Raw genomic sequence first — 27,813 nt, forward strand, 5'->3', positions numbered from 1 at the left:
GGCGTGCGCCCCAGCCCTCGCACGCCCGCCTGCAACGTGGCCGCGTCCGGGACGCCCTCGTACCCCAAGGGTCACCCGAACTCTTCCTTTCTCTCTCCAGGCCGACCAATGTTCCAGGCCCCTCCGTGCCCGGCTTCTCCTCTCCGCCGGCCGGGAGAGTCTCCCTCGGCTCAGGCTCCAGCAACCCCAGCCGAGCCCCTTCCCAGCGCGGAGCCCTAGCTCTCCTGACACCGCCCGGCAGCGGGGCGGGGGCAGGGCCAGCGGCGGAACCGCCCCCAACCGCCTCCCGGGCCCGGCCAGCGAGCGGGTGGCTGGGGCGCCTCCACCTCCTCTTCCTAAAGCGGCGAGGCGCAGACGAGCGGCATCACTCGAGCCCAGGTCCCGGCCACCGCCACACACGGCGCCCGGCGTTCAGGAAGAGGAGCGGCAGCGGAGGCGGCGGCCACAGCGGCGGGCGGGCACCAGAAAGGTAGACTGAGTCCCGGGGAGCCGCGCCGCGGACCGCCCACCTCCCAGCCCCGGGCCGCGCGCGCTACCCGCCCCGTAACCCCACTTGTGTGTGTCCTTCCAGGCCCGGGTCGAAAAGCCTGGGAGGGCCGCCGACCTACCCCCGGAGGAGGAGCCAGTCGGAGCCCAAGGCGCCACCGCCGCCGAAGCCGCGCGGAGCAGCTTTCGCCTTCATGGCCCACTCACCGGTGGCGGTCCAAGTGCCGGGGATGCAGGTGAGGACGCCCGGGCCTCCCCCGCCGTCCACGTGACTGCCCGGGAGCCCAGGGTGCACTCCACGCTGGGCACCGGCGAGGACAGGCGGCCCAGGGCTGCCTCGAAGCCGGGCCGGTCGCTCCGGCCAGGTGACGGGGAAAGAGGGTCTAAGTGTTTCCCGGCGCGCAAGCTAGGTGGTGCACTGCGCGGGGCAGGCGCGCGCGGAGGGACCGGGGCGCGCGGCGAGGTGGGGATGCGGCGGGGGGCTATAAAAATAGGCCGGAGCCGGACACCTGCGCTGGCTGAGCGTGATGCGCTTGGGGGTCGGAGGTGGGAGGACTTCACGTGGGAGAGATGGAGGCGTCTCGGAATTTGGGCATAAAACGCAGGTCGTGCTGCCCCCCCCCCCCGGACATACACACACACACAAACACACGAGTTGGGGCGGAGCAAGACCAGGGGTGTCGGTGGTGGCGGCTTTGAATTAGGCTCTTCCTGTGTGCGTAGGGCGAAGAGAGGTGACTTCTTTTCCCCTTTTGGTGCTGCTGCTTAAGTTGTATCTCGCTCCCCCCACCTGGCCCAGCCCCTCGTGTGGCGTGAGAAATGCAGGGTCCTCTGTTAGCAGAGCGGAGGTGATGACTCCCCCGCTCCCTCCCTCTGCGGTTCCCACAGCACGACTGTTACAGTGTGGTTAAAGGAAACTTTTTGTCCTAGACAGGGCAGGGGACCCAACTTTTCACTCGAGAGCTACCCAGCCTCCCCTTATATTTTCACTTTATTAAAGAAGTCAGCGATGTCCGTACGCTTTTCACGCTATTTTATCTTTTTAAATCGGTGCATTTCAAGCTCTCTGCTAAATGTAATCCAAGCTTACTTTTACGCATTCGAATTTTCTTTTTTTTCATAAACAACCCGTTTATGAATCGGTCGGAGACTAGCATCGACAGCCTCATTATCTTCTAAAAATGTGAGGACAACCTTTTTCCAAGTTCAGAAAAGAATGTTTGGTAAATAGCTTATGGTTCTAGTAGAAATCAAAGTGCTGTGGATTGGGGCCTCAAATTACCAATTGATGCAAGGAATGTATCTTTTTAAAAAAAAAAAAAACAATTGGTCGCATTTTATGCATGGTCCAAAAAGTGCTTTTTAAAATACTTTCTCTCCCCCCCCCAAAGGACCATTTGTGTCGGACATAGATCTAGCCTGGGACTCCTGTGTGTCTAGGCACCAGGCCTTTTAGCTGAATATAGGGCACGTCTGGGTTGAGTCCCAGGAAGTCGGTGTGTATTTAATAAAAACAAAAAATAAATAAGAGAGAGAGAGAGGAAGAAGAAGGGAAATGAGAACTATTGGGGCCTTTGAAAAGGTTAATCCATTCAAGTTTTACCAAACGCCTCAAACTTCCTTCTTCTCAGGCCACCCCCCCTTCCCTCCCTCTCCCCCCCCACCCCCAGCCCCTCACCCCATTCATTCAGTCTGCCTTTGATTGTACCCAGAGAATTAGTAGTTTGCAGGACTAACTACAGTTTTGCTCTGTCTCATGTGGGAGAAAGTTCGAACGTTTTCCCACCATGCTCTCCTTTCCATTCTGTGAACTTTACGGATGTCAGGTTTGTCCCTGAGGGTCCCCGTGCCTGCTCAGGCCATTGTGTGCACGCGCTGCCTGCGTCAGCAGAGCGAGGGCCTCCCTTTGATCAAGTTTGTGATCCTGGGGAACTCTGGTGTGCGGGGGAGAAAACGGTTTCTGGTCTTTATTTCATTTGTCTTGACTTTATTTGATTTCTATGGTTTCTGGTCCTTATTTGATTTGTCCTCATTTGATTTATATGGTTTAGGAACTGCTTGCTGCTCAGTATTTCTTTCGGCTCCCTGCTTTGTTTCATTATCTTGAGGTCCCTATCAGCTGAATTTTGCACCCTTAATTAAGGTGGTTTAGAATGTGAATCACATATTTTTAAATTACGAATTCTGCCTGTCACTTGATGCCTTGCCCCACGTTGTGACTCCTGTGTCCACCCTGATTTGGGGAGGGCAGGCATCTGGATATTAGCAGGAAAAGAGAGGAATATTTATTTGTCACTTTCCCTGTCTTAATGAAATGGTAAATTCGTAACATCTGATTTCCATTTTCTTTGTAGATGTGGTTCTTAAGCATTGGGTGCAACCCAAAAAGTTTTCCACAGTTAAAATTGTGGAGTACCCTAAAAATAAATTTGATGGCATGCAGTGTGACTCTTGAGCCTTGATCACGTTGACTATTCTTTTGTTGAAAAAGATTGCAGATGAGATGCAGAAATATATGATGAGCTTGTAAAATTCTCCTGGAGTTTTGTTAGCAAGTTAGGAGCAACTTTCAGACCGTTCCAGTAGTAAGAAAACTGAACGTAGCCATGTGTGCTTGAAATTAATGTATAGTATTTCCACAGATCAGGGCGAAGTGGTCGACCGGCCTATAACTTTTTAACAGTTTATTTTAGAGACTTATGAAGATTGATGGGAAAAAATGACTTTTCCAGAAATAAAAACAGAATTACTTTATCCACAAGGTTTTTCTCCCCCTGAGGAGAGTTGTGAAGTAGAAGTCGAGCTACCTGTTCTATCACTTAAGACTTGCAGCATTCCTGACTTTCAAACAAAGAAATTTCTGTTGCCACTCGTTTAAAATAGAAAAGAAACTTGGAGTGACGAAAGAAAACCCAGGATTCAGTCCAGTTCAAACCCTTCCATGTGAATTAGTTATTCAAACTCATATTGTTGCTATTTCTTAATATTGTGGTAATGAACATTTTTGCCATATGACACCAAATGTTGACACCAAATTTTTTTGGTACTTAATTTGTGCTTACTTCTTCTTTAGTATATAACTAAAGGAATTTTCCATACCAGCAGCTAAACTCTTGAAAAATGTTTAAAGCACAACTTAAAAAAAAAAAAAAAAACCGAAACCAATAAACCTGTTTCTTTCCACTCAGATATTGACTCTTTAATGATTTAAAACATTTTTTTTCCTTTGAGGCATTCAGTTATAAATCACACTTAAGGTATTTTCCCTTAGAACCCGCATTAGTATTTATGAAGACAAATATTTTAAATTGGGTGTTAAATCTTTCATAAAGTGTAGGTGGGAGAATAAAGTTAGCGTCCTAAGTGTTATTAGGTTCTGCTTTGTGTTATGCCTCCTGTGAAAGAATTTTTTTTTAAAAAAAAACTTCCTGCCAAAGAATTTAAAAATCAGCCTTCGTGTATCTTTAAATATAATCGAGATGGTACAGTTTTTAAGCGGTTGTTATTCGAGATGTCAGATGGAAATGACGTTTGAGGATTACTTTATCGAACTCATCTAAGAGGTGGCAAAACATTGCCTTGCATTGGTGAACCTAGTTATTGGGTTCTGGGAAGGATCTAGAAGTATACTACGTGTTCTTTGCCTTTTAAAGATCTTAAAATGTTGTCAGGGAGTTAAAGCTGGCACATGAAATATCCAGTAATGCAAAATAGGTGATGTTCACTCTATAATAGAAGTTTCTGACTGGAGGAGTTGAAGGCTCACAGAAGGGAAACTGCCCCCAAAGGATTGTTACGATCCATACTGGGGAGGGCATTTCCAGGCAGGGAAATACCCTGAGCAAGTGGGTGTGTGCACACAATTGTTGAGCATAGCATAAAAACACTTGGACGGTGATAAATTCCACTAGAGAAGAAAATAGGGGGTAAGGTTGGAAAGCTTGATCGGGTCCAGTTGACAGCGGTTCTTGAATGCTAGGGATGGAGGTGGGCCTTCTGACCAGCCAGTAAACATTTCTGATAAGGAGGGCTCAAAAACAAAATTAGATATAGGAAGGGAAATCTTAGGATTGGATGAACGGATGAACTGGAGGATGGAGAGACTTGAGGCTGTTGGCTGCACCGAGGCTGCTTCAACGGGACAGTCATATCTGTACAGATGCAATGGACCTGGCATTGGCTGATTGCCTTCCAGATGCCTAATACTGTGAGCAAGAAAATGTAATTACCAGACTTAATAATTAGCTAGTTACAGAAGGAGGAATCAAAGCCTTTGTGTTGTTGAATACGGGGAGCTGGGACAATTATGGTACATCCAAAAGAAACTGGAAAGGCAGAGGGAAGAGCCCGATCCAGTAGAATGTTCAGGATTTTTATTCTAGACTTAAGTTCGAGATAACAGTAGGATGACCAAACAAAAATGTAGAACAGTGTGTCTCTTAACCTGGATTGTGGTGACAGTTTCAAAGGTGTGTGCACATGCCCAAACCCATCAAATCATATACATTAAGTATGTACTTTTGTGGTGTACATATATATTAGTATGCCTCGGTAAAGCTGGTTTTAAAAGTGCCCAGTGTATACTTCAAGGTATAGATCCAGAGCTTTAATCATTGGTCAGACATTTACTGAGTGTTTACTATATGGCGGCCTCTTTACTTGAAACTGAAGGACTGGAAGCCACCAAGGAGGGAGAATTTATAATGCCAGAGAGACTCTGTGCAAGTAAGGGCCCTCATCAGACAGGAAGCATAGGTGGAAGCATAGCATGGCTTGTAAGAAAAGGAAGAGTGACTTTAAGATGCATGAGGGAGTTCCCATTGTGGCTCAGTGGATCAGGAACCCAACTAGTATCCATGAGGACGCAGGTTCCATCCCTGGCCTCGCTCAAAGGGTTAAGGATCCAGTGTTGCCATGAGCTGTGGGGTAGGTCGCAGACACAATTCAGATCCTGTGTTGTGGCTGTGGTGTAGGCCGTCTGCTACAGCTTAGATTCGACCCCTACCCTGGGAACTTCCGTGTGCCTTGGGTGCAACCCTAAAAAAAAAAAAAAAAAAAAGAATGCATGGGAGGATGAAAAAAATGTGTCTGGTTCCGGAAGCAGTTAACTGAGTGGGGAGGTGGGGGGGAGGGAGGTTCTTTAACTATTTAACTCTCATCATGACACCTAAGTTGGAGAAAGAATTCCCCCTGGTGCCAGGATGTAGTATGTAGGGTTCTTACCTCCCTCCCACCTTCTGAAGGGACTAGTCTGCTTTGCAATTTGAGGTTCAAAGAGATAGAAAGCAGTGCTTGCACTGATAGATAAACTCGAACCACCATCCTCCTTAGCACGTGGTTGATGGGTAGATGTTGAATACACTAAAGATCATGGCAGACCAGCTGGAACAGAAAAATCAAAGACAACTATTAGCTGGGGGAGTTGGAGGTACTTGGAAGGTATGAGGTTTGGAGGCTAGGGGCTGAAAGGAGAGTAAACAGGAATTGGGCATGGCAGGACATGTGGCTGAACACTAATGAGGGTCTAAAAATGGCATCATGTGCATCCTTTGCTTGAGTCATAGAAAGTGAGAGAATATAATTCAGCTGGTACTTAGGAACCATTGAACATTGTGATACTGTGTATTTTTTTTTTCATTCTGCTTTTCATTTATTCAGTGACCTTGAACACATCATCTACGAAATGGGGACTAATAAAAGCTGCATTTCCTTTGCCTCAGTGAGATGTTATTAGGATGAATTAACTATCATCTGGGGAGTATATTTTGAACTCCTCTGTAAAAGGTGTTATGATACATATGGGAAGTTCATCCTGCCAAACAATGCTGAGCTAATCACATGAAAACACTGTCATTATCTCCTCTCAGTCCTGCTTGATAACCTCTGTTTTTCTATTGCAATCCAGTCTCCCCCCCCAATACCCACCCACACACCACCACCACCAGAGCCAAAGTCTTCTGCTCAGCTTTCCAGACTTTCTGTTATCTGCCTCCTGCCTACAGATCTAAACTCAGTTATCCCTACTTCCCAGCCAGAAGTCACTTTCATTCTGTCATGCAATTTACAATCCAGTGATCACTGACTGACCAAATCCTACCTGATTTTCCAGGTTTCCCGTCTTACTTTCCCCATGAACTTTCTCTGCTTGTTCCAGGCTACAGAAATCTCTCCAATTTCCGGGCACCTATTACATTCCTTGTTAGTAGCAGACAGTCCAGTCCTAGATTCATATATGTTGCCTTAGATTTTCCCTAATTATATACGTTATACTTGTCTCCCAAACTAGGTTGTCAATTTCTTGAATGCAGGGACCATGTATTTTACTTTGTCTTTTTTTTTTTTGGCTGCGCCTGCGGCATGTGGAAGTTCCTGGGTCAGGGATGGAACCCCAGCCACAGTGGTGACCCCAGCCACTGCAGTAACAAAGCCAGATCCTTAACCCACTGCACCACAAGAGAACTCCTATTTTACTTTTCTTTATACTGCTAGGTGTGAATTATACGTAAAAGTGTTGCCTGATGTAAGCTGTGTAGACCAGACTTGACTGCCTTTTTTCCTTTCCGTTTCTGTAAATAGATTGTGTAATGCTTGAATTCATGTAGCTCATGAAGGCAAATTTCTGTGTGCTCAATGTAGACATTTTACACTTACTAAAATGATTTTAATACGTTAGATGTAATAGGCCTTGTATATACACAAATATAACTAACCAGCAGTCTACACTGAAGCTCTCATTCTCTTGTCTAACAAGGCCTTTGAGAGAAAAAGGAACCCTCATTGCTTTCCTAGTAACTAGGGCTGATTTCCGACAAATTTGTGTCTTTGGGCGAAATAACCTCTAGTTCCTTCCCTTTGCCCCCGCACCGCCCCCACCCTGGCAAAAAAAAAAAATACAAACAAAGAAACAAACTTCTTTACTTCTCCCTCCCAGCTGGCACATTAGGAAAAAAATGTGATAAATTTCATTAATATGAAGGTGTGTTGATAAATGGCTCAGTGTGTGATCTCTCCCAGGCAGAGTCACATTTTTTTTTTTTTTGTCCATAGTCACATTTTACAGGGAATAATGCCTTAAAAAGAATAGCAGCGTCTCAAACAGCTCCATGGTGGTTTTTGACTGAGTTGTGTCTTCTGAAAGAGTGGTGGTTTTACTCATTTGTTGCTAGAAAACAGGAGAACAAAATTTAACACCACTAGGGAGTTCCCGTCGTGGCTCAGTGGTAACGATCCTGACTAGCATCCATGAGGACACAGGTTCGATGCCTGGCCTCGCCTCAGTGGGTTAAGTGATTGGCATTGCTGTGAGCTGTGGTGTGGGTTGCAGACTCGGCTCGGATCCCGCATTGCTGTGGCTGTGGTGTGGGTCGGCACCTGCCACTGTTTCAGCTCCTAGCCTGGGAACCTCCATATGCTGCAAGGGCAGCCCTAAACAGACTAAAAAAAAAAAATTTAACACCATTATTAGGTGTCATATATCAAACTCCTTTTCATCTCTTGTCATTAAGACCCAAAGAATTTCTATCACAGGTACATATAAAACTGTCTCTGGAGGAATGCCATGAGGTAACTCACTTTGACAAGTTCAAAAGATTAAGCCAAAATTTTGATGCTCATCTATGTACATTTCTCATTTGGTCATCTGTCCTTTTAGACTAAGGTGTTATATAGTAGGGACAGCACCTTTGAATTAATGCTTGTAGAACCCAACCATTTCAAAAAAGATATCAACTAATTCCTCTCAACAGTCCTATGAAATAGCCAGGTATCCAACAGGAAAATGCCTTCAAATTTGTGTTTAAAAACAAAACAGGAGTTCCTGTCATGGCACAGCGGACACGAATCCGACTAGGAACCATGAGGTTGCGGGTTCGATCCCTGGCCTCGCTCCGTGGGTTAAAGATTCGACATTGCTGTGAGCTGTGCTGTAGGTCCCAGATGCAACTCGGATCCTGCGTTGCTGTGGCTGTGGTGTAGGCCGGCGGCTAGAGCTCTGATCGGACCCCTAGCCTGGGACCCTCCATATGCCACGGGTTTGGCCCTAAAAAGACCAAACAAAACAAAACCCCCAGCGCATTGGTGACCAACTCTCCGCACGGTCTCCTTTGTTGTCCCTCTCCGCCCCCCCCGCCCCCCCCCCCAATCCCATAGAATTCAAGCAGCTCTCCGGAAAGCTAGCGCAGTGCGGATCGCATCCTTCTCTTCTGTTCCTGCTCGGCTGCCCCCATGGCCCCTCACCAGCAGTTCTCTTACTGCGGCTAGAGCTGCACTCCCTGTCAGCCTTTCCTGGACTGGTTCCAGCACACCCCTGACAGCAGCCTGCTGGCCTTTCTTTTCCTTCATTTGTCATACGATCATGGATTAGAATGATCCATGTCCTAAAATACCGGATTAGCCACTGGTACAACTTTGGATAGTCTAGCAAAATAAGAACAAAATCGTAGTTCATACTTCGTGGGAACTAGAGTAAATGAAGTGTAGACGGTTTAGGCATAAGAGCTTAACATTTTCTTTCTTTCTTTTTTTTTTTTCATTTTTTTTTTTTAATGGCCGCACCCGTGCCATATGGACGTTCCCAGGCCAGGGACTGATTTCGAGATATAGCTGTGACATAGCGCAAAGCCAGGGCCACGCCAGATCCCTTAACTCACTGCGCCAGGCCCAGGACTGAATCCCAGCCGCTGCAGTAACCCAAGCCACTGCCGTCGGATTCTGAACCCACGGCGCCAAAACAGGAATTTTCTAAATTATTCTAATTATCTTTATTTAAATGTCCACTCTCCTCCTTTTTGATCAATTAACTTCAAAAATATGCTGCTGAGGCAATCCAAGGCATTGTGGGGTTTTTTTTTCTCATGAAAAATGTTTACAGAAAAGAAATTTTCAACCTTTCTTTGAGATCTTTGTGACAGAGATGATGTGTTCTTAGTGCTATTTGTTTCCCTCTCCCCCTTTCACCTGTTTTTTAAAAAAAAAGCAAAACAAGTCCGTAGAACCCTATCAATTTAAAAATGCAAAGGACTGAAAAAAACATCATTGGATGTTTCACTTGATTTTATTACAGAACAACAGAGTGGCTAGCTGAAGATGAACAGTTGCTTTGAATCATGGAAACAGCTTCCCAGTATCAACTTAATGAAGTTATACTGGATCTGAAATCCATACCACACTAGATATGTGAGGGAATTTCTAAGCACATGGTGAATTACTCTACCAGATTTCAATAGCGCCTGGTAACACAATCCTAGGAGTGAATTTTTGGCAGGTGGAGGAAATACTTCAAGGACATCTAGATGCATCCAGATTTTTCCTTTGAAAATGCATTTTTGAGTTGCTCCGTGAGGGCCTTTTCATCCCCTTCCCCCAGCTTTCCATTAAACCATTGGCTTTGGGACATATCACTTTACAGTATGTTATATTAAGCTAGGATTTAACTGCTTGCTGCCGTATAGTATAAATAACACAGCAGTGGGTGATGGGGAAGGGATGAGCCACAGAGATAATCAGGTGGGGCATAAGTTGGTATTTAATGCAAGAAAATTTGGGGCAGCTGAGCCAGGAGAAACCATAAAGTCATTTCTTCTCTGAGCCTGTGCTCATCATTCTTGTCGCCCACTTGAGCTGAGCTGGGAACGTTTCTAGCCTCCCTGGCCTCAATTTCCTGCTGCCTGCCTTAACTTTAAGCAGAAGCATAAAAGAGACCAATCGGCAAAGCAGGCACACACACTACTAAGTATAGGGCTAGAAAACAGAACTTTGACCTCTTGCGGTTAAGGAGACTACAGTCAGCTTGTCTAGCAGCCTCAGGGAACGAAGCATATTTCAAATGTATGCTTTTTAAGTGCTACCAACCCCATGGGAAGAACAGTTAGCAAAGTCACTCATTAAGATCCTGTTTGCTTCTCTCTCGTTTTATTTCAAATCCTTTGTTTGAACTTTGCTCTGAACCTTCCTATGTGCCTGTCGGTTAATGTGAAGATATTCGACTTCCCCAAGTTGGACACTAGTGATCCAGGTCTAATGTTTTTATGTGCTCAGTCTTCATTAAACAACGAGTTATGATCTGAGCTAGAAAATTATTAGCAGCAAAGTTTGGAAGGGCTACATTGTGTCAGACATCCAGCTCGCTGCCTCGCTTTGAGATACAGAAAGTATAAAGGAGTCCCTGACCTCAAGTTTTTACTGTAACTGGAGAGATGAGACAGCTACACATTTTCGACATCTAACAATGCGGAGCAATAGCGATGAATCCCCGATGAGAAAGAAACTATCACGGTAGCATTCCAAGAAAGATCAGACGAAGGACAGGAATTATCACTTACAGAATGCCCTCAAGCCTTTGCCACTGCACTCCTTCGCTTCTAGGCAGGGCAGCCCTCAACAGGCCCTTCAAGGCAAGTGGGAGACCGGCCGGAGAAAAGGCACAAAGGGGTTCCACACCAGGGTCCCTCTGTAACAGAGGTCTGAGGTCGGTGCATGTTAAACTCTGTTAGGGTCGAATTATAAAAGGCCTTGAATGCCAAACCGAGACCGTTATTTTTAACTCAACCTACAATAAGGAGGTAGTGGTGGTGGTTTAAATTCAGAAAGTGAACTGATGAAAGCGATGGCCTGTTGTTTGTTTGGGGAAGATTGCATTAGGCTTCTGGCTTGGAGAGGGGAGGGCTGGATGTAATAAGTGGATATTGTACCAGCCCAGGCTTTAGTTGTTAAGGGTGTGATCGAGGGAAGTGATGACCAAGCTTGAGCCTGTATCCGAACCACCTGGAGGGTTTGTTAAAACCCAGATTGCCAGGCCCCAGCTCCAGAGTTTCTCATTTAAGTGGGTCTGCAGTGTCTGCTAATTTGCATTTCTAATGAGTTCCCAGCTGCTCTGCTGGTCTGGGGACCACTCTGAGCACCACTCAAGGAAGGCTAACAGACCCCGGTGGCTAATTGGATATGGGAAGGAGAGAAACACGGCGGGAGAGCAAAGACTCACAGATATGGCTGAGTTGGGGAAAAAATGGGTTCATTTTAAAAAGTGTTGAATTTGAAGCAGTGGCCACCCAAGCCAAGCAGAAGCAATTATTAAGAGGTTTGTTCAGGAGTGAAGATGGAGATGGGAGGTCCTGCAGGGAGAGAGGTAGTAGCTGAAATTTCGAGAAATCGAAATAACATGACTTTTCAATCATCCTTCCAAGAGGCTGAACTCGATTTTGTGTTAAGTTTTATAACTCCCACAATCACACCATCACCCATCACTTATGTGTTCCTCGATCCAAGTAGGCTTGACAGCTTAGTAAATGCTGTTATCTTCAAATGCAAACACTTTTATTAAGAACGTGAACTCTATTTATGTTATGCTTTTGAAAATGCAATTTGGCTACAGTGAAATAAAATTCCCGTACCCTAAATGCCAATAAGTGGCACTCTTTCCCCCAAAGACTGACATTTTAAAGACTTTTTCCAATTTTGATACATCTCATCAAATTTTTTTTTTTTTTTTTTTTTTTTTTGGTACAGGATCCCTTTCCCTCACTGTGGTTGTAATAACTCTGAGTTACTGTTATGTCAAAAGTACCCATTCAAAGTCATGACATTCCAAAGCCAGCTTGTGTTTACATATGGAAATTCTTGGAGGGGAGAGGAAGTTACTTCTGGACCATTAAGGAAATATCAAACCACTTCCTAAATGGCCTTTGTGACTCCAGCTTCTGCTCTCTAAAATATTCTCTATACCTGTCAGATTAATATATTACCATTTGCCAACAGGCACCATGTAGGAAAGCTCAGAGATCAGTTCAAACAAAGGATTAGAATTGAAAGAAGAGAAGCCAACGGGCCTCCTTACTGAGTTTGCTTACCCCAAGCAGTGTGAGCAAACTGATTACCCACCTCGTTCACCAGCCTTAGATCTAAGTTATTTTTCAGTGTCTAAAATGAACACACAACCAACAAAAAGGAAATTATCCTTCAGAATCAATGATTTGCCACCAGTGAAGCTATTCAAAAACATGGGTCGCAATGTACCTCTAAACACATTTCAGGTGATGTTTAATGATCATTAAAATAAGTTCCTTGGGTCCCTAGGTGACTTTCTCCCCCTTTAGGGAGTGAAGTTTGTTTGGGTGTAGAATTCTGATATGCTTACTTATACCTCATACCTCACACCTTTTATGTGATAGCTGTCGCTTTGGCAGGACACTTAATTACTTTGGGGGCCCACTCTTCGTTATTCTGGATGGTAGATGAAGTCTTTGTTGGGGAAAATGGGTGGGGGCTGTGTGTATATGCACAGCCCATGTATATTGGGCATGGAGTATATTTTGTGTTTCAAAACATTTTTTACTCTATTCAGGAAAATAAGGCTCAACGTTGGCCAGTAGCGTTTTCAGTCGACTATGCCAATTTTAGAGAGAACAATTTTTCAAAAGTCAAAAAGTGTATTGTCACAATAAAATGGGTAAAAGACAGGATGGTCACTAGGTTCAAGAAGCAGAAAATTATGACGTGGCAGTGTTACTTAAAAAGGTCTGCATATAAAAAAATTGGTAAAATTTGTGTAAAAATTATGTACTCAGGACAATTATGATATCCACGAATTTGATAAATATTTTTATTATATAGAAAATATATAGGGAGCTCCCATTGTGGCTCAGTGGGTTAAGAACCCAACATAGTGTCCGTAAGGATGTAGGTTTGATCCCTGGCCTCTCTCAGTGGGTTAAGGATCCAGAGTTGCCATAAGCTGCGGTGTGGGTGGCGGATGAGGCTTAGATCCAGTGTTGCCTAGCTGTGGCATGTACTGGCAGCTCCGATTTGACCCCAAGCCTGGGAACTTCCATGTGCCGCAGGTGCAGCCGTTAAAAAAAAAAAGACGAAAGAAAAAAATATATAGTTCTTTACGACCTTTAGAAAGATTTACTCTACAGTAGATACGTATACATATATGTACGTATGTCTGAGAACATAACAGGGTTATCAAGATTTTATACAAGTTGCATTTTTATCATGGCTAGTTCTTTTTTCTGTCTTTAATATTTAAACTATCATTATTCTTAAAGAAATTGGACTCACAGCAGTCTATTCCATAGAGGAAACAGATCATGGAAAAATGACTTAATGAAATTCAGTACCAGTGTTAAGCTGTTTAGTGAATTAGAATTTAACACTGTGTAGGATTATTTTTAACCAAGATTCCCAATTCTCTGCTTAATTTCTCCCATTCTTACAGAGAATCATTGCATCAAAGGAACTGCTTTAGATAAATATAAATCCGTTTACCTGTTAGTCAAATCAGAGACATGTGAGTAGCATACAAATGCTTCCTAGTTAACAGGAACTTGTGATCATTGTCTGAGCTCTTATTTTAAAGCTAAAATTGTTACAGGTACTTTATAGATTCTAAGGTGATGGGAACGGAGGGGATGGGGCATTGGATTCTGTTTCAGTGACAAACAAAATCTTCTATGGGAGAGCTGCTTTTTTTAAAACTATTTATCTCTTCATGAAAAATGGTGACTGTCAGTGAAAGGTCTTTTTTTACTCTGTCACAGGCTTCCCAAAGGGCAGATAAAATGAAAACGTGGGATTTGACTAGTTAAATAATGAATCAATTTCGAGGTTTTAGCATAGGTGACACCTCCATCGTCATCTTTTTGGACTGTGATTTCTGGTAATAGCAAGTGAAAAAAAACTATTACTGCTGTTGCTATGGATCTTCTATCTGCTGAGGTTCAGGCATCGTTTTGGAGGCTGCAGTGTAAACCCTGCTTAGGGAAGGTAGAATTTCATAATACCAGAGGATTACTGCTGCCTCATGAGCAAACAGAAGATGTAGGTGAGGGAAAAGGTGTTGGACTCTGGAAGAAGAGAAAGACAGTATTTCCTAGGAAGGGGAAAAAGTAGTCTTTTGCTTTAAAGATTGAGAATTCTCTCTCTATTTTTTAGAATGGGCAATTTCTCTACTTTCTGCAGAGAGGAGAAAAAGCTAACAGAAAAGGAAATTGGGGAGGTAATAGTAATTTCTTTCTTTCTTATTGTTTATGACTTCTGTGATAAAAGTTACATTGACATGATTGATTTCTATGGCAAGAAAATGTAAAGAGGCTTTTTGGTTGGGAGAAAGCTTGTGAAAGATGGGGGGGGGCGGTGAAGAGCTGACATCATTAGGGATGGTGATTTCAGCTGCTTTTCTGTTTAAGATGTGCAATTTCGGTGGCCTGAGTCCTGGGCCAATAAATTGTTTCTAGACACTTGGAGTCGTTTGGGGTGGCCTTCTTCTCCCCCCTCTGTAGGCAAAATGAATACTTTTCATTAATGAGGAAAAGTGCCAGATTATTACTGGATTATATTTGCCTAATTTGGACTGTTATATTTTGGGGTGGGGGGAGGAGAGGGGAGGCTGAAGAGAAGAAATCTTTATTTCAAACGACTGGAATTAATATTATTGTAACTTTTCCAGTAGATTCTGGCCTTAAAATGCTCCCTCAGGGAATGATTAAAACAATTTTTTTTGAGCATTTCAAGGCTGAGTAGCATCTCAGATTTACTTTAAAAGAAGTTTGCTTAATGCCTTTTTAGCACCACTTGATTTATGTCTTGGCTGAGAGTTCTAGGAAGTATGTAGTCCAATTTCTTTTTTCTAAGAAAACTTATGGATACTAAATACTGCATTATTCTATTGGCTTTTAACTTTCCAATAGTTTAAAAGGTATAAATGTCTTCACACTTAGGAAACAAAACCCAGCCCTGTAGTCTGCCCAGGGATTGCTGCCTGCTCCCCATGTGCCAGGAGAGAGACAACTTTCTCCCATGTTCCATCCACATACTTGGGTTTTGGGGGAGAGTCTGTCTAAAATAACTGGAAGCATTTTAATTTGGTTCCTCTTGTGTGTATTTTTTAATGACAATGTATCGTGCAGTCATAGCGTAAGTATGATCCTGATGGAAAGATCAGGCACAGTTTTAGACGAATTCTCAAAACCTCTTTAACTCAAAAGAGGACCCGTATAGTGTGAAAGAATTATTTAATAGGGCCGCGTGATTCCAAAGCTCGAGAATTTCATTATTTGTTCCTAGTAGGACACTAAGTTGTTTCTTCCTAACTATGAGAATGCAGAATGTAGCGTGTTCTGTTCCTTTGTGCTGTGAAGTAATGCCTGCACACTTCTCTTCAAATGGAAAGTCTGGAGACTGAATAGATGGCTCTTAAGCTCTGAAACTGTGAGCTTTGGGGATTCTGCTCAAGAGTTTGAGCTAGGTTATTGTTTATCAAAGATAAAGCGCACACGATTACTTCTGTATAGCAGACACCCCGTGTACTCATTCCAAGCAAATTTTGAATTGGATATAATTAATTTTCTGCTGAGGCAATTCATATGTAATTACTTTTCTACTATGTGTAATTAATTTTCTGCTAAGAGGTAGTGAGGCTATAATGTTTGGTTTATGCTTTGTACAAAAGGAAGTTTCCTTGAAATTTTGGATTTTAACTTCTCCCTGGTAACTGTTATCGAATGCCTGTATTTTTAACAAATACTCATGATCACCTTCTTCCAGAAGTGTCTTTGAAGTCTTGTTTATCTAATGCAGCCTTTCTCAATTGGAGTTGTCATCTGAACCACAGAACAGATACAATGATACGACTTAATGTTTTCTTATTTTTTCTCAAGAAGGACGCAACTAATCCCAGATGCCCTAGAGAGTTTTATTACATATAGTAGATGCCTTAGAGCAGCAGTTGGCAGAAAATAGCCAAGGGCCAAATCCTGCCTGCAGTCTCTTTGTGTGTAGCCGGAAATCTTTTTTGTTTTTTTTTTTTACATTTTTAAAGAGTTGTTTAAAAAGAAGAATAATGTGACAGAGACCACAAACTGTACCTGGCCCATAAAGCCTTAAAGCATTTACTACATGGCCCTTGGCAGAAAAAGTTCGCCAAATTCTCTCTTAGGGCACGGAGCCTCATTGAGAATTGCCGATCTTAAAAAAAAAGGGGGGGGGGGAGCATTTTATAGTATTTTCTCCAGGATTGGAGATACAATAAGATAATAGAAAAGTTTCTCTTTGTTGAGGTAACTGACTTGTTTATGGGTCCCATTATTGTAATGCTTAATTCAAGGAAAGACTCCAGATGATAATAAATAGGGAGACATATTTTCATTTGTTTTCTAGACAAAAAATTTTAAAGGCTGATGTTATGAAAAGTCATATTGGTGACAATAATGAAAGATAAATTATGTATATACAAATAGATTTTAATATCTTTCCTAGTTTCTAGAGCAAGAAAAAAGTGGGTGAATTTTATAGGACTCTAAGGGAGGGCATTGATTGCTTTTGTCACTATTTTAAATTAAGGGGCTGTATCTATTAGAGAAGGAAAGTGAATAGAGAGTGTTAAGTGTCAGATATAATCACATTTGTTTCCTCCTTATACTGAATAAGTGTCTGCACCCTACGATTAACATCTCAGGTACCTTGTCAGCAGTAAGGAGAATGGTACTTAATCAAAAATGCATTAGAATTATTAGATCATAGCATATGAAATAATCAGGCTCTACCAGATGCCGCTTAACGACCTGATTTAGTGGGGGAGGTGCCATCAGCCATAAAACATATATTGGTAAAGCACAAAATTATTTGTAATTTGCTGCTGATTTCCTTTCTCTCCATATTCAGTTAATCATGAGGTTCCAGCAGTGGTTGCCCCCCCCACCCACCCCCCGAGTTGGGAAATGACAGATACCATTCCTTCTTTCATCACGCCATTCTGGCCTTTGTCACTAAGTACACTGGAGGCAATGTGCAGAAGTAACGAAACTACCAGAAACTTAGACTTTATTTTTTCACTCATCTGCCGAAAGCTTTCAGTGGCTCCCTGCTACCCTGATCAGAAATTTCTAGGACAGGCTCGTCCAGGGAGGCTGCTGAGAGGTTCAGGAAAGGCACTACTGGGTAGCGGAGCTGGGCTGGCTTTAAGACTGGGTGGGAAGAACGGAAAGAAAGGAAGGGAATGAAATTAGCCAAGACAAGTAAGGACAACGGGAGTTCGAAGGTTGTGTTTTTCAAAATCGTTTATGGGTCCCTTTGGGGTGGGCAGTGAAGATGTGTTTGGTGAATGGTACTTTATCTCTGGTTAGGGCTGTAAAATGATAGGGTACAAGTCAGCTCAAGTTGTAGATCACAGATCTTTTCGGGTAGCATGCTGTTCAAAGCATTTTAATTACTTCGAATTGCTCATCAAGCTTATTTTGGCTATGGCAATTCAAAAACTAATTAAGGAACTTTGCCATTTGTCTCCATCCTGAGGTTACTTGTTTGTCGTCGCTCTCCCCGCCCCATCCCCAGCTAGAAGTCACTCATTATAAAATCAAAAAAGCCAAGTATTTTACAAAGGTCACTTGCAGTTCTAAAATCTTCTGGTCCTTTAAAGTTCCTAAACAGATTACATAGCATATTTTGGGAGGGGAAAAAAAACATCAGATGTTGTGCGTGTACTCAGATTTGGTTCTAATTGTTGCTTATCTTTATTGGAGAATTCACTTTGTTAAGTTGATTGCTAAATGAACAGGACCGTATATCTCAACTAACAAAATATATCGTCCTAGCCATAGTTATATGGAGAACATGTAAACAGCCTTATGTTGATAGCGGCAGTTCTTAAAAATTAAAAGATTCAACTGATTCTAACAGACAGCTCCTAATTTCAGTAGCATTCCCTTCTTGATCTGAATATTTAATTTTCAAATATTGTGCTTTGGTAACATGAAGAGATTTCAGCAATGTCAGCACAGATCAATGGGGATTAAAAACTGGCGAATCCATACCTTTGGGGATAGGGATGAGAATATTCACAAGTGCTGTTGGCAGTGGGGTGGGTGTAGGGTAAGATGTAGATTGGCTCGAGAAACTTTAGTTCAGGAAATACTGATGAACTTTAAGAGAAGATTAATTTATTAAAAAAAAAAAAGGAGTTCTTTAAGCTGAAACTCTTTGGGAAAAAATGGAAACATGACAATGTTTAGGACTTTTCCCCCCAAATGAACGGGTACTCCCTGTGCAAAGGGAATAATGGTAATAAAATCATCAATGAGGATGTGGAAATCCAGCCCCTGTTTTGTTAACGTTACAAGTTTGTTGATGCAGAGCTCATTTTTTGCTCATTGGTAGTAGCTCTTCTTACCTTAGGTTTTCAGATATAACTGTTACACACACACACACACACGCGCGCGCGCACACACACATCCCCAGTTTTGGAGTGTATTCTTATTTATTCATGTACTGCTCTAATTCTTTTAAAGAAGCAAATAGGGCATAACAAATAATAAACGCTATTCTTTTAGCCCTGTACTCATACACACACACATAAACACACGCTGTGATATTTTTTGCAATGGGGACAAGAAAAATGGGAAATGGATTGTTGAGAAATTAGAGACCATTCTTTCAGAGTATTCTATAATCTCCTCTCTGCTCCATTGTTAGGGTTTGCCAAGATTAAAATTGTTTGCTATTGACACCATCCTGCCATCAGTATCATTTTCTTGGGATCAAAGAATGTTAAAGCCAGCAGGACCCAAGAGATGAATTTCCTTAGTCCTAAGATTCCACTGGGTAACTCTTTGCAAATACTCTTTGATTAAATTCGTTCAAAGTATAGATTTGATTAAAGAGGAAAATGTTGGAGGGAAATTATACCGCAGCCACTTTCTCATTAAGAATGAAAAGGTAAGTCTATGTAAAATTCCACTTTTTCAATCAGTGTTCATTTTCTGAAAGAACTCATGGTGTTAATAATTTAGTGCTGTGCTTACAAGCTTCAAACCTATTGATTTTAATTGGAGCTCCACATCGAGAAGGAAGATAGACAGTGAGCAAATCAATTTTGTTTTAATCCAATGAATTTTAATAAGTGTGTTGAAGATTCCCCGTAACATTATCCATGATAGTTCGCTGTTTGCTCTAAGGGGGCTCTGCCTTAGATTCTATCCAAGGGGGTTTATTTCGAAAGTGCTAGAATGACATCCTTTAGTTTACGTCTGGTATGGATAGCGTAAAATGAGGCTCTCAGTGTCTGTCATGTTAAAGTACCCTGTGGGAGTTTGATTAAGTAAGGACCTGTTTTATCAGTTGTATATTAAAAGAGTATTTGTCTTCCTTTCACTGTATGGCCCTGTCCTTCTTTCCAAATGAATGTTGTGTAGTTAGAGCTTGTTATCAATCCCAGGCCATATTTATACAACATCCTGTCTAGTCAGTAATAATCCCTTTAATTTTAACCTTCATGCTTATGGTTAAAGCTGATCCTTGATTGAATTGTGCATTTCTATATGTGTTTAGCCCAACTAAATTAAAAGAAATGTTCAGCAGAGTGATAGATACACAGACTGTGGCTCTTTGAGGCCTCTAATCTTTCCATTAGTGTATGACAGCATCCTAGACTCTCCAGGACGTAACAGTAGTCATGTGGCTCTGGTTAATAGGGATTACAGATGTGCTTCCAGAATCAGATTCGCATACGCCACTGATGTGTATCCCGGTGTGTTTGGTTTCTTACCAGCTCTTTGAGTATAGCTCCGTGTTCGGTCAAGAACTGCTGTTCTGCAACCCAGAGAGCTCCCGGATAGAAAGGAAAAAACACAAAACTGTCACTTTGGAAAGTTTTATTGTGTCAATCACAAGTGAGAGTAGAGTTTAACTTAGAATTTCATGCCCGTTTTAACATCCTTCAGTTTATTGACTGTAATCTTCCTTGTACTGAAAGTCAGAAATCAAATTGCCAATGAAAGGATAACCTCATGCCAAAGATTTCATCTTAGAAGGGCGCCCAGGTAAGCACCCAGCGGACATTTAGGAGCCCCAGTATCCAAAGTACTATGATGGATTTCCTGAGTGCCCTCGGTGCTTAGAGACAGAGCCCCATCCTTAACGAGCGGGCTTGTTAGAAAATAGAAAGGCCTTGGCAATGAAAGAGAATGCAAAGATAATGAAATGTGTGCCATATCGGAGGCTCAAGCAAAAGGCTGTGGGAGAGCGAGGGTGAAACAATCAATTCTGTTTGCATGATCAGGTTCCCCCTGGGAGTTTGAAAGGCCGGGTTTTTTGTTTGTTTTAATTAGAGATGCGGGTTTCCAGAAGAAAGGTAGCCTATTTTCCAGGGAGACAACTGGAGGCATAGCTCAAAGGCTCAGATGTAAGAAGGTAGAATTGCTCTCCTATGAAGCATTGCATTTAAGTTTGTACATCTAAGCGGCCACTCACTGAAGCCTCGGGTTTGCAATATGGCTAGATACCCCTGAAATTTCCCCTTTGGACATTCAGTTTTGTTGGATGTTCTGGTTTTGTACATGGGCAAATACAACTGTACTAGTTCCTGCATGCTAGTTTCCTTTCTGAATGATTCTACTTTACAGTCACTTTACAGTATTACGGAGGAATACTGTAGTATAACCTTAAGTCCTGTACAAGCTGAACTCCTGGCTCCCCTTGCCTTCCTTGGGGCAGTCACTCATATGTAATGGGGTGTGGCCAGTGCGAGGGGGCAAGAGGTCAGTCTAGAGAGTGGTTCACTCTGCTACTCTTCATTCATCCATCCTGGGCTTCTGAGCCTGCTACATTATAGTATCAGAGTGGTGTAACTTGATTGCGACCTGCTAGCAATTCTGAATTTCTTACTGGAACAGTGGGATCGTATGTACGTTTCATCTGAGCCATGGTATACCACTTTAGAAATGGCCGTGTGGCCAATTCCAGTTCATCCCTTACCTCAATGATTGCTACGAAATTGACAACCGCTAGTGATAGAAGGAGGGGAACAAAGGGCTTTGGCTTCTAAATACTTCACTAATTCACAGTGTCAGACCAGTAAGGGATTTATAGATCACTGAGCTCACCTCTCTCCCTCATTATACAGATGGCGAAGGCGACATTTAATCGCTGATTTCTCGTAATTTCCAGGATAAGCAAAATTAAGCCAATTTTGCCTGACCGCTCTGCTCTTTACCTCTGTAAAACTTATAAGGAACCAGACCTCCTTTTTACTTTGGAATGGCTGTAAGGTCAGAGAGAAATGAGCTAAATGATGCAATGGAATCTGCATCCAGCAGTTATTGTGATGATAGCCTTGACTTTTGGCTATTGAAAGAAGAATGTGATTGTTTGCAGGATGTTTCCTTCCCTTTACCCGTGGATATAATTAAAGGTTTGAGGAAACTTCAGCTCCCAGAGAGTTAGTCAAAAAGACAAAATTAGTTATTTCCTTTAATTTATGAGGTCTTAGATCCAAAGATGATTTTACCTGGCTGAACAAAATAATCTGACGTTTTTACTCTCAATTACAATAATAGGAATTTAAAGATCTATCTGGGAAACCGAGCTAATAAAAGTACTGTCTGTTATGACTTTGTTTCTTGCTTGAGGATTTCTAAGATGGGGGAAGTTATAATTAAATTTCTTCTCATTCTTTCTGTATTTCAGTTTTCTTTGGAAAAATGTGGCATGTGGTAAAGTGACAATTGAATCAAAGAAATGTTTCATTCTTCTTTCCCCGATTGTAAACCGAACTGTCTTAGAAACATATGTAAAGAGCTGCGTTCTTCACATCCCAGAATGTGTCCTGCTTATTATTTCATTGTTCTTTTCCTCTGATCTGATCTTGGGTAAAAAGAAGAATGCAAGTTAAGAGGCAGAGGAAGCTCTTCTCTTATCCTCTCTTGAGTAGGAGGAATTAAGATGAAGGAATATTATCAATTATTCTTTTGTTCTTAAAGATGAAGTAGACTCAAAATTATTAATCAGGAGGAACTCCTCAAACGGTTATGTTATTCATACAACTATGTCAAAATCTTTTATAATAATTTTAACAAAGTTATCCTTTACTAAAATATTTGCATTCGAAGTATTTTTGCTAATGAGGCACATTTAAAAATAGGAATAATAAAAGAAAAGGAAGATGAAAAAGTACTTACAAATTTAATTTTATTTCTGCCTTATGAACACATTTTTCTTGTTGCTGTGCACAATATTGCTGAAAGTTTAAATTGTTGCCTTAAGAGTACAAAATAATACTGTGCGAGACCTTTGACTTAATGCTTTGCTATTAAGACCAAGGCTGCCTTGCTGCTGCCTACTCCATCTCAAAACTGCCTTTTAAATGGGTGAGTAAAGACAGGAACTCAACTGTGAGTTTATGAAATGCCTTTGATGACCAAGGGGAGCCCAGGGTTCTTTCAACTACATCTCTGACTACATTTCATTTATGTCATCTTATATACATAAAATTGGACAATTTGACTTCTACTTCGCGTTGCAAAAGCAAGTTACAGTGACCTGAGATGTGAGTAGCCCGTAAAAATAGGTTACCTAAGAATATTTTCTTTATGCACTTAAATATTTTGAGCTCTCGGAGTTCCCGTCGTGGCCCAGCGATGAACGAATCTGACTAGCATCCAAGAGGACATAGGTTCGATCCCTGGCCTTGCTCAGTGTGTTAAGGATCCCGTGTTGCCGTGAGCTATGGTGTAGGTCACAGATGTGGCTCGGATCTGGTGTTGCTGTGGCTGTGGTGTAGGCCGGCAGCTACAGCTCTGATTGGACCCCTAGCCTCGGAACCTCCATGTGTCATGGGTGCGGCCCTAAAAAGCAAAAAAAATAGAGAAATAAATAAAATTGAGCTCTCAAAAACATAGAAGTAAAAACTCAAAACAACTGACCACTGAAGAGAGTTGTCTTGAAGCCCAGTTCTTCATGTTTAATTTGAAACGCATAGACACACTTAATTTTTATCTTAGTTCTTATTCTGTCATATGCAAAATACAGTGAAGCTAAACATTTTACTGCAGAAATATAAATCACAGAGGCCTCTTAAGAATTCCACAAAGGTTTATCAGATACCTGTAAATATGAACCTGAGGCAAAGTAGAGAAATACTCTGCTAACATCACATTCTTCAAAAAAATTTAGAAAAATGTGAGTTGGTTTTGTCCTTTTCATTTTTTTTTTTTTTTGTCTTTTGTCTTTTTGTTGTTGTTGTTGTTGCTATTTCTTGGGCCGCTCCCGCAGCATATGGAGGTTCCCAGGCTAGGGGTTGAATTGGAGCTGTAGCCACCGGCCTACGTCAGAGCCACAGCAACGCAGGATCCGAGCTGCGTCTGCAACCTACACCACAGCTCACGGCAACGGCGGATCGTTAACCCACTGAGCAAGGGCAGGGACCGAACCCGCAACCTCATGGTTCCTAGTCGGATTCGTTAACCACTTCGCCACGACGGGAACTCCCCTTTTCATTATTAATCTGAGTATCCAGGTGGTCATTTGAACAATTTTATGCCTGTATAAAACCTAGCACAAGAACATCATCTTTATTCTTATATAATTTCATCAAATTTGAGGGTCTTTTTTTCTGAACAGAACGGAAAACCTTAGTGTTAATGGTTACGAAGTCCACAATAAAACACTGATAAAGCTGGAATCGGAGCGCTTGCCTTCTGGACATTGGATCCTATGGGACTCGTGGTATGGAACCCCATCACCAACTTAGCTCCCACACTTCAGAGGCTAGTCCATTCCAGTCTAGTTATTGACAGGGAAAAAAAAGTGGGCTGAGTGTAGTGACCTTGCCAGAAAGTCAAGATTACGTATAGGATGCTTCTCTGTAAGATTGTAATATGAAGTGTTTAGTAATCGTGCATGGAGACAGGGATCAGTCAGTTGCATAGTGGTTGAAAAAATTATAAGAAAATGTATCATTCAAAGAACAGGAAAGTCCTATTTTAAGTTTTTCAAATTCCTTTAAATTTGCCTTTAGTTTTCAAATTCTTTACCTGCAGGGCTGTTACTACGTAGACCTTGGGCAGTTTGTGATCTACTCATGATCGAAAATAATTTTGGTTTTATAGCAAAAGAGTTTAGGTTACAAATTAATCCAAGCTGTAGTGAAAGAATCTTAGACTTAAAAGAGTCGGGAGACTTGGGTTCAAGTTTGAGCTTTACTGCTAGTTAACTGCTGTACATCACTGAACAATTTATAACCTCTCTAGACTACAGTTTTATCCTTGTAAAAATAGATTCTGGATAAATCTAAATTCCTTTCATCTTGCTAAATTCATTCCTTGCTAAATTCCTGTTCATCTATAATTCTTTTAATTCCAGGATTTCAGTTTCCCTTTTCCACTTCTCCCTTTATCTACCATCATTTTAACGTACATGGACTTAAATTTCATAGATTCCGGAGTTCCTGTCATGGCTCAGTGGAAACTAATCTGCCTAGAATCCATGAGGATGCAGGTTCCATCCCTGGCCTTGTTCAGTGGGTTAAGGATCCAGCATTGCCATGAGCTGTGGTGTAGGTCGAAGATGCACCTCGGATCCTGCGCTGCTGTGGCTGTGGTGTAGGCCGGCGGCTACAGCTCCAATTTGACCCCTAGCCTGGGAACCTCCATGTGCTGCAGGTGCAACCCTAAAAAGACAAAAAAAAAAAAAAAAGGCATACCATGAATTCTGGTTGCTGGTGGAGGTGATAAGGAATTGCATTAAATGACCTATACATTTCCTTCCAGCTCTAGAAGCCTATGACTGTTAAGGTTCTATCCAGAGAGAAGTCAGTTGTGCTTAGATCGTATATAGCACTTTAAAAAAAGACAGATAGTGTCCTGTGGTATTGAACCCAATAGTGCTAAGGGGTGTAGGGCTGTTGATTTTTAATCTTTCCCTTTTTTCCACTGACAGTGTCTTGGTCAGGAAGTACACAAAAAGCTTTTGCGGCAATGGAAAAATCTTAGTGTAATCAATCATAATAAAATGAATTGAATTTGAGGCTTATGGAACCACTAGAGGATGACTTATATTTATATGCCTTCTATGTTGTTAAATGACATGTAATAGTATAGAGGTGGAAGTAATCTAGAAAAAGATTTCCTCTTTATCTTAGGAGGTATTTAAAGAGGTAGATAACTGGGTGTATCTCTACTTTTTTGTACGTTGTTAGGCTAATGGGGTTTTTGTTTTGTTTTTATTAGAGTATAGTTGATTTACAGTGTTGTGTCAATTTCTGCTGTACAGCATAGTGACCCAGTCATTCATATATATGTATATAAAGTCATTCATATATGTGTGTGTGTGTGTGTAAAGCTGGAATTGGAGCTCTATGTATATGTACACATTCATTTTTTCATACCATCCCCTATCATGTTCTGTCCCAAGATACTGGATATAGTTCCCTGTGCTAAACAGCAGGATCTCATTGGTTATCTATTCTAAATGTAGTAGTTTGCATCAACCAGCCCCAAACTCCCCATCCATCCCACTTCCTCCTGCCTCCTCCCCCTTGGCAACCACAAGTCTGTTCTCTGTGTCCGTGAGTCTGTTTCTGTTTTGCAGATAGCTTCATTTGTGCCATATTTTAGATTCCACATGTAAGTGATATCATATGGTATTTGACTTTCTGTCTTACTTCACTTAGTATGAGAATCTCTAGGCCCATCCATGATGCTGCAAATGACATTATTTTGTTCCTTCTTTGGCTGAGTAGTATTCCATTGTATCTATGTACCACATTTTCTTTATCCATTCCTCTGTCGATGTGTGTTTAGGTTGTTTCCAGGCTAATGTTTTTATTTCCTCTCTGTGATTGTCAGGGCATCCTGAGTTCATTGCAGGTACCTCCTGGTGTTACCACTCGAAGGTTGAGGGGAGTAAGAGCTAATCCTTTCAGAGTTTTGATATCATTAGCACATACTTTGCTCATAATTTCCTGTGTGCCCCTCCTCATTAATGAGTCACTGGTAGGCCTATACACAGATCAGTTGGGGCTTTTTGTTTTGTTTTTTTTAGGGCCACACCTGCAGCACGTGGAGGTCCCAGGTGGGGTCAAATGGGAACTACAGCTGCCAGCCTACGCCACAGCCACAGCCACAGCAATGCCAGATATGAGCTGTGTCTGCACCCTACACCACAGCTCACTGCAACGCCGGACACAGATCAGTCTTTTTAAGGTATAAAAAGATCATATAGCCAAGAACACTCCTACTATGGTTTTTGCTAAGGTTGGGAGGCAAATGCAATACCTAGTTTGAGGTCAGCCTTGCTGACTCTGGTTCTTGGTTTTTGAAGGTTCTTTCACCTGAACTCAACCCTTCCTGCTCAAAACCTCTGTGAAAACTATCTTTTCCCTTCATTTATTATGTTTTCACTTTCAGTTCCAGACTAGAGGGCTTACGTAGCTACATCAGATTAACAGAACCTAGATTCTTTATCTTTGGTTCTTTCCCATCTTTGGCTTTCCAGGTCTCCATACTGCTCGAACCCCAAGATTCATTGTAATTCTGTCTACAGTTTTCTTGTTTTCTCCAGATCACTTATTCATAATGCCCTCTGATGGGGTTCAGGGCATATGGACCCCAAAATATATGGCCTTAGCTTATTGAATATTTTAAGCTGAGGGTGTTTGAGAAGGACTTCTCTCTCCCCTGCTGTCATAAGAGCCTCATTTGAGAAGTGCTGTCCCTTATCTCCAAAGACAGGAGGACACCAAAAAGAGTCGGAGCAAACAGGCATTGTAAGTTTCTCAGTGTGCTGTACTTAGCTCATACGCTTTGCCCAATCACCCACTCTTTCCACAATGTTCCACTCTTCATCAAACTTAGCATAAAAACATAAAGGTTTAACCCTTTCAGTCTTCATTTCCTTACAGAGGTTCCACTGTCATGTAAAGCTTTTATTAAATAAATGTATATTATTTTCTTCTGTTCATCTGTCTTCCTTTAATTTTCAGACCCAGCCAGAGACCCTAATAGGGTTGAGGAAAAATATTTTTTTGCCCCTACATGTACCGCCTCCACAGTTGGTACCTATTTTCTGCTAGCTAACTAGAACTGAAGTTTTATTCTTTATCAATGTTGACTGCTAACTCAAAACGGTCATCAGTTAAATCCTAAACCCTATTGTATAGCCTATTATTGCATAGACTGGGGTAAAAATTTTTCAAGAATACACACATAAGAAGCATGGGATATGCTGCATATGTTTTTGGTAAATATTACATGTATAGTCTTATTCGAAGGTAGGTACTAATTTTAGATATGGGTTCCTAGAAGTATAGCAGACTTAATTTTTAAAATGTAGATATGTATATATAAATACCAAAGTCCTCTTGGTTTTATTTTAATCTCCAAGTTGTCCACTTTTAGCGTGCAGAGATAGAAGAGAATGACATGCTTGCCTGGGAAAAATAGGGGTAATGAGGTCCCTGTAACACAGGATGCAAATTTCAGATCTGACTCCTCAGTGGTTCCTAAATACCAATCTTAAGACTGGTGCCAACATGACTATATAGGAAATAGTTTGGAGTGCTTT

The 27,813-nt window shown here is 41.9% G+C and overlaps 1 protein-coding gene across 1 annotated transcript in view; it reads left to right on the forward strand.

The window, feature by feature from the left end:
- Nucleotides 391-27,813, forward strand: part of STK26 (serine/threonine kinase 26) — a gene marked incomplete at its 5' end in the record, with an annotated part of 58,440 nt that continues 31,017 nt past the window's right edge. Inside the window, 2 exon segments of the mRNA NM_001143727.1 lie at nt 391-469; nt 572-722. Coding sequence (NP_001137199.1) covers nt 681-722 — 42 coding nt within the window.

The sequence above is a fragment of the Sus scrofa genome, chromosome X (genome assembly GCF_000003025.6).
Source record: "Sus scrofa isolate TJ Tabasco breed Duroc chromosome X, Sscrofa11.1, whole genome shotgun sequence".
Classification (NCBI taxonomy): Eukaryota; Metazoa; Chordata; class Mammalia; order Artiodactyla; family Suidae; genus Sus; species Sus scrofa.